Raw genomic sequence first — 13,527 nt, forward strand, 5'->3', positions numbered from 1 at the left:
ACTCTATATCACCCCTTCCACATCCATCACGACTTCACTTCAAAATCGTGGCGACAAACTATCCCAGAAGCCAGCGTTATTTCTGGCCGTACAGTGCCGCTGCTGCTCCTGCTGAATATTTGAGGGCTGACAGTTATTTAGAGGTTTGCAAGGTAAGGGAAAAACCTTCTAAGCAAGAATATTTTGTCTTCTCATCACTTTGAAAGGACGAGGGATGAAGCCAGGTATGCTGGGATTTGGGGGTGAGGTTATGATGTGAGGGGAATAGGATTATGAAATGTGTGGCAGCTTAAAGATACCGAAGAGCTGAAACTTAACTTGTGTAGGGAAGATGGAGTTTCCCACAGATGCAATTATGTTTGGCGGCTTTTTCCATCTTAAATAACAAAGATGACAAAAAAATTTGTAAAAGCTAGGAAAAACATGGGTTTAGAGTTAGTTTGGCAACACAGTATTACATAAGGTATCCTACACTGGAGATTTAGTCATCCATGAGGATTGGGGAAGAATGGTCAAAAAGGATGCAGAATGTAATTCTTTAACATTAGAGGAGAGATATTATACTCATATTCATGATTTAAATGTGGGTTATTAAACATCACTTTCTTCATAGTGGCTATCTTTTCAGCTTCTGTCTGAAACGTTCCGCTCCTGTCTCTTTAAGCCTTGAAGGCTGAGGGATACTTATTGTCTCACGTCAAATTAACTCCACTTGCATTCCTCTTTAAGAACAGATCTGATAGTAGAAAAGTTAAAGGTGCTAGAACAAAAACAAGAATGTGACCAAACCATTTGTAACAAAGCCTGACAGGTTTTATTTTCTCTCTCATAAATAACACTGAACAAGCATCGTACAGCGATAAATATCAATATTTATACACTGTAAAATTCTCTCTATTACAAAATACAGTATATGTGTAATGCACTTGATACAGATGGGGAAGTATTGCATTTCATAGCACCAAATGGGACCCTTTAAAGTTCATGATCTCATACTGTAGTCCCTTGTAAGAGGACAGGTGTGCAGTTATGTCCCAGACCCAGATTCAGGTCTTGCGTGGGTGCCTATGAAATATACTTCCCTTAGGAATCAGTTGTTGCATAACTAGATCTAAGTTAAATAGAGCCCACCTATAAAGAACCAAAGCCTCTGCTGTAAAACTGCTTGTTTTCCAAAATCTTTTTTCTGGCCGAGAAGCTGAAATATTATGAAGCGTGTTTCACGTTTTTAAATTTTCGAATCAAACACTGTGTAACGTCCACTTCTCTCCTACTTCTGAGAGCAACAGCTGCAAGATTCACACTCTACTTGGAGAGTAGGTACACTGCTGTCAGATGAAAACCTTGTGAATTTATATTTTCCAATTAAGAACTAAAGAAAAACAAATTTCCATTTCTTTAAAAGTGAGGAATAGAGTATATTTCATGAAGCTCTTAGCCATAAAAACATGCTCTCATCCCTCTCTATGGAAAAGTTCAATTCAAGTAAGACGCTGGAAAAATGTTCAGGTGCAATTAGCAAGATTTTTCAATTATTAAGTGATCAGCGGGTTCAGGGACTCTCCGAACAAAGTGTTACGAAGCTGAACAGACTGTTCTGTTCTCAGAAGTGTCACCTCCACATCTTTGTCAACGCAGACATGTCTGTCAGAGGCATGAGGAGGTAAAAGGCAGGTTGAACATTGGAACGTAAACTTAGGAATGTTGAAACTCAATCTTACAGAGGAACGTGAACGAATAACGAATCAAATGCAGTTGACAAATATGTCTGGAACTTTGGATCCGAACAGCAACTCCTCAACAATTGGCTGAAGATCTTATCGGTAGGACTTCTATCTGATTTATTTTTTTTTTTTTGCTCTTGACTTTCAAACATTATTGCTAAATTCAGACAGGAAGGGGCCCTTTCAACCAACATATAGCATGAGAATAACTTGACATCTTTTCAGACTGACAGCATGGAATGTGGGCAAAACTCTGACAAACATGCATAACATAAAAATCCAAAAACAAAAAGAATTTTAAACAGATGTAGTGACATAAAAATGGGTATTATATAGGAGCCCTTAATATTCCTCAATCAGATTTTGACTGGGGAGCAGCATCACAAAAATTCATGTAAAAATAAAAAGTATCATCACATTCATCATTTTAGTGTCTATGTTGTGTTTGATTGTCAGCTTCTGAGACCCATGTTCCATCTCCTGACCAACCAAACCCCTTCCCACTTTAACTTATCTTTATGAAAATAATGTTGTCGTGGACTGTGCATACGAATATGCACAATGAGCTTTGTTGATGTGTTATTAAGAGACAAAACATACGGATTCTTCACAGGTCAGTTCTATCATTACCAACATTATTAAGTAATAAAATAAAGTCATAAGTCACACAGCCTTAGCTCGGGTGGAGCCAGTGTTACAATATCTAATAAACTTTATCAAATTATGGCACATAGAAAATAACAGCCTCTTTATCTCATCATATACTCCTTACGTAAGTAAAACCCCAAAAAACTGCTTTGTCATGCATGACATTTCATCTCTGATTAGTTTGGTTTCAGCACTGTAGTATATGACATTCACACTTCATCACTGATGTATTGCACAGCATTTTCAAAACTATCTTAAGCAAGAACTATGTATTAAATTTAAAAAAGCGAATGTAAAACCAAATCACTCATAAACTTTTACAGGAAAGCTCAGCGTCTCAGTTTCTGTAGCAGAGCAATGTGGCTATGCTGCTGAGGAGCCGCTCGCACTGTGCATTTCGACTTTTCCTGCCAGACCCGTTCCTGAGTTTCCTGCTGTGAATTCTTCTCCCCTCTCCAGCTGCTGCTTCTCAAAACTGCAGAAGTGCTAAAATGATCTGTGGGCAGGGGAGGCCAATTCAGCTGATGTGGTCATAAGCAAGTCAGAGAGGCCTGTAGGACTCACTGCTCCTCGCCCCATAGTCCAAAAATAAGACACTTAAAAATTAACTGGAGTAAATGGCCTAATTTGTACAAAAATATTATTAATGCCCTTATTATTTACATCGTAAATTAACATGGGATGTCAACAAATCCTAAAATGTCCTGAAATTAAATAAGAACAGATGAAGTATGAGATAAAGGTGCATAGGTTGGCATTCTTTTGACACTGAAAACAATTCCTTGGTTCTCTAGAAAGCTCCAGATTGCACATTCATAGCTTTAGCAGGCAGTTAATGCCAACTGTTTTTTTTTTTTACATGACTCACTCGCTCATTCAGCCACTGCTGATTTCTCTTGTCATCCTAATTTTATTGACATCTCCTGTAACAGTAAATGTCAAGAAGTACCTTGATGTAAATAACACAAATTTAAAATAAATTCCCACAATGACATACCTCAAATCTATATTCGTCAACACCTTTTCTTCAAAGGTGCCTGGTCCCAACACTTGTAAAAAAAAAAAAAAAAAATGTACCGACTGAAGACAAACAGTTTAGAGTCATTCTTCACATGGGTGAAGACGTACCATACCACCACCAACGGGTTTTGGGCTGTTTTCCAGAGGGTTCCCTTCGGATCTGTAGTTTTACAGCTCAGTCATAGGAGCTACCACCTCATGTGGTTAATTGACGTCACACCACATTAACGCAGTTTCCACTTCCAGCTGTCGCCCTCTTGCTGCAGTAGGTGAAGCTGCTGTGATTGGTGGAGGACCCGTTCATGTGTGACGACTTCAGCTCCATCTGGCATGCTGCGATGGCTGCGTTGAGCTCTACCTGAGCCCGGTGTACCACGTAGAACGTCAGGCCGATGCTGATGACAATCTGCACAAGACAGAGGAATTCATGTTTCGATCAAAGGGTTTTTTTTCTGGTTTATTCAACTTGTAGTGGTGGTGAACTGACCTGCCTCATATTCTGACGGGTTTCTAATATTTTGCTGTATCATTTAATATCCTTGAGGTATAAGGACAAAAATATTAGAATCACTTATCTTGCTACCAGATTCTCTAAAGCTCAATCATTGAGACCTTGTGTCTTGTTTAAACTGCACATAAACTGAGGAGTAAAATTTTTAATTTACCATAAATAGTGGGTTACGTTCCGGTCTATTTCTCAGCTGCGGGCAGTTGGCAGGCAGCCAGAGGAGACTCTGCGATGTTCATGTTCCACAAAGGCATATTTCCCAAAATGTAAAACTGTGTTTACAGTGACATCATTGTGCTGTTAAAAACTAAGCATGCATCAGACTGATGTTCCCATGATGGAAAATAAAAACAAAGAATCCATATGATTCTTGGTATCTCTAACAGCTTTCCACCAAAAATGTGAAAAAGCCTTCTGTGTTAAAACATGGTTTCAACAAGTTCAATTTAAAACCCTTTAAAGACCATAGTTAATTTAATTTAATACCTATGTCACAAACAACAGATATGAGGTAATAATGGAGTGCCAGAATTACCTATTCCTTATTTATTACTTATTAACTTGTCACATTATCTCACATACCACAGGCAGTGACAGTATCCATCCTTTTTCCCCACAGTCGAGCCAAGTGTGCTGAGATAAATTCTCTCAGGGGTGTGTGTAGTGTTTGTTATCAGTTCCAAGTCACTCTTTTATTATCTGTTTTTTGCAGTGTTATTACAGCATGCTAATATTCATATCATTATAATGGAGACAAAACAAACTATGCAAGCCACCATTTCTCTTTCAATTTTTTTATAGTACTCCAACTTTAATCAAGAACTACCTAAATATATATTAGGCATGGTATGTAATGTTTTTATGTATTTAGACTCTTCAGAAGATACAATTTTAGACTTTGGAAGTGTTCAGTTCTGCAGGAGACACCGATTGATTCTTGAACAGACCCTTGACCTATGAAAGTCACAGAGAAGCCTCTCTGATCCCTGAGTACTTGTGGGGATTAAATGAAGCTGAGCAGGTGTTTGAGATGTGGTGACAACTTGACCTTTGGAACTAGATAGAAATGTGGGTATAGTTTGCACAAGTTTATAGGGTTTAAAATTCGCACTCTGGCAGTTTACATAACTCAAGATTTAAGGAATAACATTTGCATCTGTTTTTGCAAAGTGGGATACAGTGTGAGAGGACTGGTAGATATGATATTTCAATATTAGGAGGAAAAGAAAATACACTGAACAAACAACACCTTATCTTTTCTGATCTGACATCATAGCAGTTTGACACACTGCTGTTCACATGTTGTTCTTAGAATGTTCAAACAGGTATTACAGCATATTTATACAGCATCGTCACTCTTTCGGGAACAACTCACCTGCAGGGTGAACACAAAGTAACCGCTGAAGCTCTGCTCAGCGATGACGTCCTCCATGGTGCGAAGCGTGGTGCCCAGGTAGGAGTTGAGAAGCTGGGTGGGCAACAGACCCACAGAGGAGGCCACCAGGTAGTTTGGCAAGGACACATCTGTGATCTTGAAACACAAGCAGCGATAAAAAAACAGGTTTAAAATTGAGATTAAATTACATGATTTAAAGATTGAAGTATGTAAGATTTAGATTACATTGATCTATTGGCAGAAATTGAATATGAAATAATCCTAGTGATGTTTTCACGAGTGTTTCATCTAAATTTTACAAATTGTTGTTTTCTTTACCCTAGAATGGGTCCTTTATATTTAAATATTTTATATTGACCTTTCTAGTTTCACTAGATATAGATTTTTATTTGGATCTGCACCAAGTTGCACACACACACAAACTAACAAATATATCAGTCCCCTAAATGTGCAACCGAATTATTCTCTGAGAAATCATTGTAAATGTAGGGGGAAAAAAACACCCTACCTATAGTCCTGGTTCTGCACCAACATTGAATGGGCTCTTTCCTGACCTAAACCACATTCTTCCACAACGTCTCATGGTAATCTGCAAAGTGGTTTTGTGTAATCCGGCTAACTAACAGACAGACAAACGAACACGGACGAAGGCATAACCTCCTCGGCGGAGATAACTACTGCAATGATTCCTGGGTAAATGAGTTCACACAGGATTAATTAAAGAATTAAAGTCATTCTCTTGTCTTCAACTGATGTTGGGCAGCATCTACTTCTTGGTTGCAATATATTTGTAAAACAATCGTTTTAAAACATTTTACTCAATTCACAATGTGTGACTAAATCAGCCATTTTCAGCCAAATTAACCACAAAAAACATGGAGCAGAGATTCTCAGATTCTGGTTTAATTCCTTACATCATGCTATCACACATCCAGCTCAGCATCTCATCTCATATCTCCAAACAGCCACCTAAATTTAAACAAGTGCATACATCGCTGTCACCCTTGATTAACTGATGACATAAGCTGATGCGTGTCTGTGCCTGCTGTGTGAGGATGTGACCTTGGTACTGTGACTACGCTGTGGCTGATACCAGCGTGGCAGAGGCAAAATGTTATCAGGACAAGAAGACATTTATGCTAGACCCAGTCCAAGTGTCTCCTCGCAGTGATAAATCCCAACCTCCACTCCTGTTATCACACAGTGAACTGATAAGACCCTGACTTACACTTCACAGGACACTGACATTATCAAAACCTGGTTAATTGTCTGGTTAATCGTTGGTTATTTGTCCTCTACGAGCATTTTTTATTACCACAATGTGATCATGTAGCCGTCGCTTCTCCTTGAAAGATTAACACTGACATGTCCACACTCTGTGTCAACACAGTCAAAACGCCTTCAGCTAATCTCTTGGCCTGGCATGTGAGCCTGTGAGAACTGCACAAGAAAAAATAAAAAGGAATGCATTCTCTTTCTCTGAGCCATCAACCCTTGAGTTGTGAGGCACATGTCCTCTGATGTCTCTTCCCACTCAGGCATGGAGCAGCTGTGGCAGGGGAAGGCTAGTCATTGGTATTTTTATAACCACGCAAGAGAATTCCCACTGAACGTCCTGCTCGTATCTGAACACAGTATCAAGATAATCTGCAAAAACAAGTGAAAAAACAGCCCATCCTTTGGGTTTGACCTGATTTATTCAGAGCAGTAGCGATGCAGCTCTAAGTTTGTGCTTGTAAACAAAACAGTAAGTAGGGTATCTTGACTGCTTAGTAAATCTCAGGCTTGCTTCTGTGATGCCTTTTCCCTTTGTTAACAGGACACAGCAGGTTTTACTCTTCATAATGAAGGTTGATACTTCGCAAATCTGCACAAACAAGTTTGACTGTAATTACAAAGCGATTCATCACATGATAAATTCCCCAACTGCTTCATTAGCTCATTATAATAACAGTAGAGCAATGGAGCCAGGTTAGCGCTGCAGTCATAAAGGTCATAATGCTGCAATAAGATAAAATCATCCTTAATTATCCAATTAGAGCTTTTTAAAATACATCTGAATATCTAGACTTCATCCTGGATTCACAAATATTTTTCCTGAGCCATCCCTTTGTTTTGCTAACTGCTGCAGTATCTGTGTCGTTTTAGGTTACATGCTATAATGTAGCATCGACCACTTCAGCAGAGAGAAGTGGGGGGCACAGTGAAATACAGCCTCACCCTGAAAGTGCTTACCAAGGGCAGAGAGAGACAACACATAACTCTACTTTGAGCCAGTACTCGCCCGCGAATAGTTTCACCAATTATTGTGGGGAATTAAGACCATAAAGATACAATATCAGATTGGCAGAATAATTAAACTCCAGGTGAGATGGATTACAAGGTGTGTGTGCCTGAACCCTCTGAGCCAGGAAGTGAAAATGTAGCAGAGGAGGCAGGTAGAGTGAGGGATTTAAATTATTAACCTGCTCCTGGTAGAGTCGGATACACTCTCTGGTGAGGGCACCATTCTAACATTTACCAGTCCAGTCCAGTAAACCATCTTTGGTTTAGTTATAAACTTTGTAGTATAATAAAAAAACACAGCCTTGTTGCAGAGACATGTATCTAAGTATATGACAGTTAATACACTACAAGAAATTAAGGAACAGAACGAACAGGTGTGTAGAAACTGTTTTACCTTTCCACCATTTGTCCAGCGGAGAGTATATTATATTATATTATATATATATATACGATATTTCAGAGAAACATTAGTTAATCAACACACAACAAAAGAAAAAAAGACATTTGATATGCCTTTGTATCTATAAAATCGACAATGAGTCAAAGTCAGACAAAGCACCTACACAAGTTTAAAATAACAATAATAATATGACAAATTCCAACTGGCCAGTTGAGCCAATTAAAAGTCGGCATTAGTGTCTGTTTGCTATTCCCTGTAGATAATTACCATGAAAAGCTCAAAAGGAATTTGTATAAGACAGTAAATTAGCTCTGCTTGTAATTAACAGTCTGACTGAGTGATTGAGTGGCACCTATCATGCCAGTGAGGGTGTTAACAGCTGTGCAGCGCCACATAATGTGTCTGTTCCTTTGACTTTGACAAAACTTTTACACCTTTACAGAGTGGAACAGAAAGTTCAGTGCTGAGTCCTGATCCACACTATATAGTTATTTCAACCTTTGCTCTCAGAGCTATGTCCTAACACAGAGCCTGAAGTAGAAACCAAAGACAAACAGAACCTGTTTTAGTCATTCAAACCAGAACAAACTCTGCTAGACCTGGTAGTCCTGTTTCGAAAAATAAATCTTTTCAACAGGTTAACTGCTGCCCACACTGCGGAAATAATACAGAAGAATCATTTATTTTTATTTCCATCCTGGAACTGCAGAATAATCCGACCTTTAATTCACAGTAGTATTTCCAGTGGCCCAAAAACAACTTGTGGGAGAACATGTTTTTTTAAGTTTCTTTGACTTTCTATTTAATGCATGTAGCATTTGAATCCAAGAATATTCTCAGATACCAGTGAATCAGACAAAGTACTAATACAGCAAAGTTCAGTGACTGTGCTGCTGCTTGCACCCACTGTCAGCTGATTCTGGGATGATCTCACATCACTGCTGCCAAATGACTATTTCCACTTATCTGAGGGGTTGTCATGTGCTAATGTACAATTTTAAAAACCAAAGCTATTTCTTTTATTATTATTTCTAACATGAAGCACAGCCACTAAACTGTATGTTAGTTCTATTCTATTGATTTTAACATATAATTTGAATGATACTATATGGAATATATTTATTCATTATATTTCCTCTTAACAATATAAGAAAAAAACATTTTGTAAAAGCCAGTTAATCGAGCTAATGGTTAGTTTATCTCAATTAATTTGGTGTCATCTCTCCTCACAGAAATGTGATTCAGAATTACTGATGAACAAAAGCCTGTAATAATCATGTAAAACAGACAATGTAAGACGGCAGCGCTGCTGTTGTTTCCACCTCATACGTCTGAGATTCACACATCATCATGGAATGATGACATCCTGGAGACAATAGGAAGTACTACAAAGGCGGTAATTTGGCAGCTAGTCAGGGGTGTGTGTGTGTGTACAGATGTTGTCACCATCATTATTTCACAATTATGTTAAATACAGTCACTAAACTTTACCTACGTATATTTAAAGATTAAAGATATATGAAGTCTGACTTGTGTATTGAGTACTCAAGTAGTAGAGGTAATAATGCAGTAAGGACTACTGCATACTCCTGGGGCGGTACATCAACATATTGAAGCGAACGTCACCAACATTTTTTTTCAAATGTTTCAAATTTTTACACATTTTGAAATCTGTGTGGGATATTGTTGTTTTAGGTTACTTTACACAGACAAAGATTTCTAATATTTTGATTGCCAATGTATGGAGGAAGGAACAAGAAAATAGAATAAGGTAAGAACTCTAGAAACTATGGAATTTAAAGTAAAAATTGCGACTCTGATGCAACTCAAGTGATGTTTATTGTCTAGTGGTTATGGGTGTGTGTGCATAGAGCTGTCAAAAGCCAAAGCTGAGCAGCCAATGAATCTCCACGCTGCTGAGAAATGTCTTAACAAATCAGTCACCCCAGAAAACTGGTTTTGCAGCATGCAATTACTATGCTTGTGAAGCACACTTACGTCATCTCCTTATCCTGCCTCGGGCCTGTGCATCAACTCCTCCACGCTTTGAGCTATGAATGCCTTTCAAGTTCCCTACTTTGCATCCACTTCTGCATGCTTGTGCTTCTGCTTTCCTTCATTATTTTAAATCTCTTCTCACCAAATCATTTTTGTATAGACAATGCAATTTTGTAGAAAACTGAATTTCAGGATAAAAGAAACCGACCACGGACATAAAGAGAATCTGTGAAATCTTTAATTTGATGATGGCTTTTAATCCAGTTACTATCGGACATGTCAGTAGTTTTAAAATGTGTGTTCTGTGTGGTATTTAAGTAGGCGAGAGTCCAACTTACCTAAAATAAACTGAACTTTGTACTTTGTAAACAAGTTTATCTTAGGAAACATTTCCATGTTAGTTAAATTGTCGTGAATTTAAAGTTTTACATGAAAGTTAATCAGACCAGCCTCATATTTTCAATGTGAGTATTTATCTAGACCGACATTATACCCTGTCAGTCATATTTTTCATGAATTATAAGTATGTATATAAGTACTTAACAGTAATTTACAGGTTTAGTTCTTAGCCAAAACATTGTAGAAGCAACTATTTCACCTATCTTGTCAATTTCTGTCTTTTTATTTCATTATTAAATGTTTAACAAGCTCCTCGCTGTTTTTATGAGACAAGCTAACAAGACAATTATGTGATGGGAATTCCAACTCCATGTGAGAGATATTATATAATCTCACACACTACATGTCCCATTTGGAAGTATCAATGAGTTGACTGTGAAGGGTAATCAGCCAGTATAAATTATTCATGACACACATGAAGGTCAAGGGCCTCAGGTTAAATGTAGGAGTGCAGCTGAGAGCGATACCCTGGTGATCAGCAACAATAAAAAACAACTGTTTTAACTTTGTGACTGATTTGTGTGTTTTTGATTAGTCAAGCCATTAAAAAAAATTGTGTAGTTCACGTGGTCAAATTTACTTTGATGAAAATAAAATGCTGACGATTTAATCAAGATTATGTTAAAAATCACAAAAACATTATTGACTTTCGAACTAAAATCGCTCTAAATATTTAAACCCAAATTATGCATTAAAACTGCAATACTTCAAACTGAAAAAGTAATTAATGTCCTTAGGCTACGATAGATTTGTTTCATCGCAGCACTTCCTCTGCCTACAAGAGAAATAGGGTTCATTCCTCTGGGGCCAATACAGGAAGTATCACATATAACCCAGCTTCTGGTTCCATCTCATTTCCTGTGAGGCAGGTTGCCCTAACAGCAAGAAAATAACTGTAAACTTTTAAAATCAAACCAAAAATCTTGAATGCAAGTGATTTGTTGAACCGTCTTCCAGCAGGTTAATGAGCCCTGCTCTTGGCAGGGCCACTGCTGTGAGTGGATGAGTTTATAATGGACACTGCATGACTGTCTAATGACCTTCTGACGGGAATAGGAAAAAGCTGACAGTGGTGTTTTTCATACTCACCGAGAAAACTGCATTTTGAAGCCCAAAGGGAATGGGGGTGAGTCTCGCTAAGGCCACAACTTTGAGTCCACTTCCTCCCTCCACCACTCGTATGACAGCACTGAGCTGTTCACTGTTCCCAACCTTGTTCAGCACCCAGTCGCTCAGTAAGCGCTTGCAGACCAGGTGGGCCACAAAGGTCCCTATTAAAACTCCCACCATGACCAGTCCCACGCCCAGCACAAAGCCGTAGAGGTAGCCAGCTGCCACATTAAGAACAATGTATCCCCATCCGCAAGGCAACGACACAATAATCAAACCAACTATGAAGAGAAAGGCCCCAACGAAGCTGTCCAAGCTCTCCACCCAGAGCAGGAGGTCCTTGAGGTATTGGCGCACAAGTGCGACCGAGGAGAAGCACACGGCGGTCAGGATGCACGCCAGCAAGGCACCCTTGAAGCAGAACGTGGTGATACAGCAGGGGTGTCTGAACTCTCCTCCACCACCGGCGAAGCTCGTCCCCCCCGAGTCACTGGTCACCTCAGGGTCATCGTCCGACTTCCCCACTCCGGCTCCTCTCTCGTCGAAGGCGCTGCAGATCAGGATGTCGATTTTGTCACACTCCTCTGTGGCAGTCCTCTGCAGCCAGCGGTTCAGCTGGATCTGAGCCTTGCCCACCGCATGCTTCACAAGCTTGGTGAGCAGCTGCACGGTCGTGGCCCCTGACACTGACATGTTGGCCCCTCAGATGAGCTCTGGGAGGGGGGGGGACCTGGATGAAGACCTGGAGACAGCTGGGATGTTAAAGGTTTCTGTCAGTCTCTACTAACTTTATGGAGGAGATGGCTTCACTCTGCAACAGTGCAATGAGACACACACGTGAAATCCGTCACTGTCCTTGGCCATCACACGAGGTGTGCACTCTAACCGTGTCTATCTCGGGTACACCCCATGGGCTGCGAGCCGGTCCGACCACTTGGAAGTGCCACTTTTAAAACCTCTGTCTGAGAAACTCGCCATGTTCAGAGTTGTCCCCTCTCCTCCTCCCCCCCCTCCCCTTCAGCCCCAGGACAGATGATGGAGGCGGTTGTCAGGACACGAGTTACGAGGACAAACAACTCCAACACGTCTCTGCACTGAGACCAGGAGCAGAACAAACTTTTTCCAGCAGCAGCAGCAGCAGCCACACGAAGCTAACGTCAAGCCACTAGCATGAATTACAGCGAGGCTTAGCTAACTAGCTCTGCGTGTGGATAAACTCCACGGCTGCATATCACGAGCTAAAGCGGACCTGCAGCTCCTCTTCACCCGGACAACAGAGCGGCAGGGTCGGGTGTGGACGACGCACTGTGTCGTATCTCCGGTAGCGGGCTGTCGTGCCTCCTCTCCCCGTGTCTCCTCCGCTGGAAGCCGCTGATCGGGCTCCTCTCCACTGTTTGTGTCCCAGAATGCCAAGTCAATCCAGACCACGTGACAGGCCGCCGCGCCCCCCTCCACCAATCAGAGGGATCCCGGCGGTCATCGCGAGATCTCACCACAGCCCCTGTTTGTTTTGGGTCGATCCTCTGAAACACTCATCAGCCACAGAAACAAGTAACTTTGCAACCACGTGACGCTGTGATCACGACTTCAGCTTCTACCGTTTCACTTTAATTATTCAAAGCAGCCAATGAGAAAGGATCAATTCACAGTGACGTTGTATCCAGTTGCACAGCAGCTAATAATGAGTTCTGTTAATTAGGAGGAGGAAATAGTTCACCAATGATTTTTAGGTCAGCATAATGGTGACAGTAGTGTTCACATTAGATTAGGTGGAGGGCCAGACAAGCACGTTTCTCATTGAAAGTCTGTGTATTATTTTATTGTTGTTCCTTTCTTTCATTATTGTTTTTTTCTTCATATATATTTGATGTTCTCTCATGTTCCAAATCGATAAACAAATCAAATCAAAAGATAAGTATTATATATATATATATACAGTATATATATATAATGTGCTCAAGTATAGATTAGAATCAGAATCTGCTTATTTGTCATGTATGTGCTATATTATTGTAGAATTTATATTACTGGATCATTA

The 13,527-nt window shown here is 39.9% G+C and overlaps 1 protein-coding gene across 1 annotated transcript; it reads right to left on the bottom strand.

Annotated features, from left to right (window-relative positions):
- Positions 1–791: 791 nt before the first annotated feature.
- Positions 792–13,072, bottom strand: tmem64 (transmembrane protein 64). Its single transcript, XM_020090559.2, has 3 exons — positions 11,469–13,072; positions 5,276–5,431; positions 792–3,798 (listed from the first exon to the last, which is right to left on the bottom strand). The coding sequence occupies exons 1-3, from the start codon at positions 12,180–12,182 to the stop codon at positions 3,607–3,609; spliced, it is 1,062 nt and encodes a 353-aa protein (XP_019946118.1). The 5' UTR covers positions 12,183–13,072; the 3' UTR covers positions 792–3,606.
- Positions 13,073–13,527: the final 455 nt, after the last annotated feature.

This window comes from Paralichthys olivaceus, chromosome 20 (assembly GCF_024713975.1).
Source record: "Paralichthys olivaceus isolate ysfri-2021 chromosome 20, ASM2471397v2, whole genome shotgun sequence".
NCBI lineage: Eukaryota > Metazoa > Chordata > Actinopteri > Pleuronectiformes > Paralichthyidae > Paralichthys > Paralichthys olivaceus.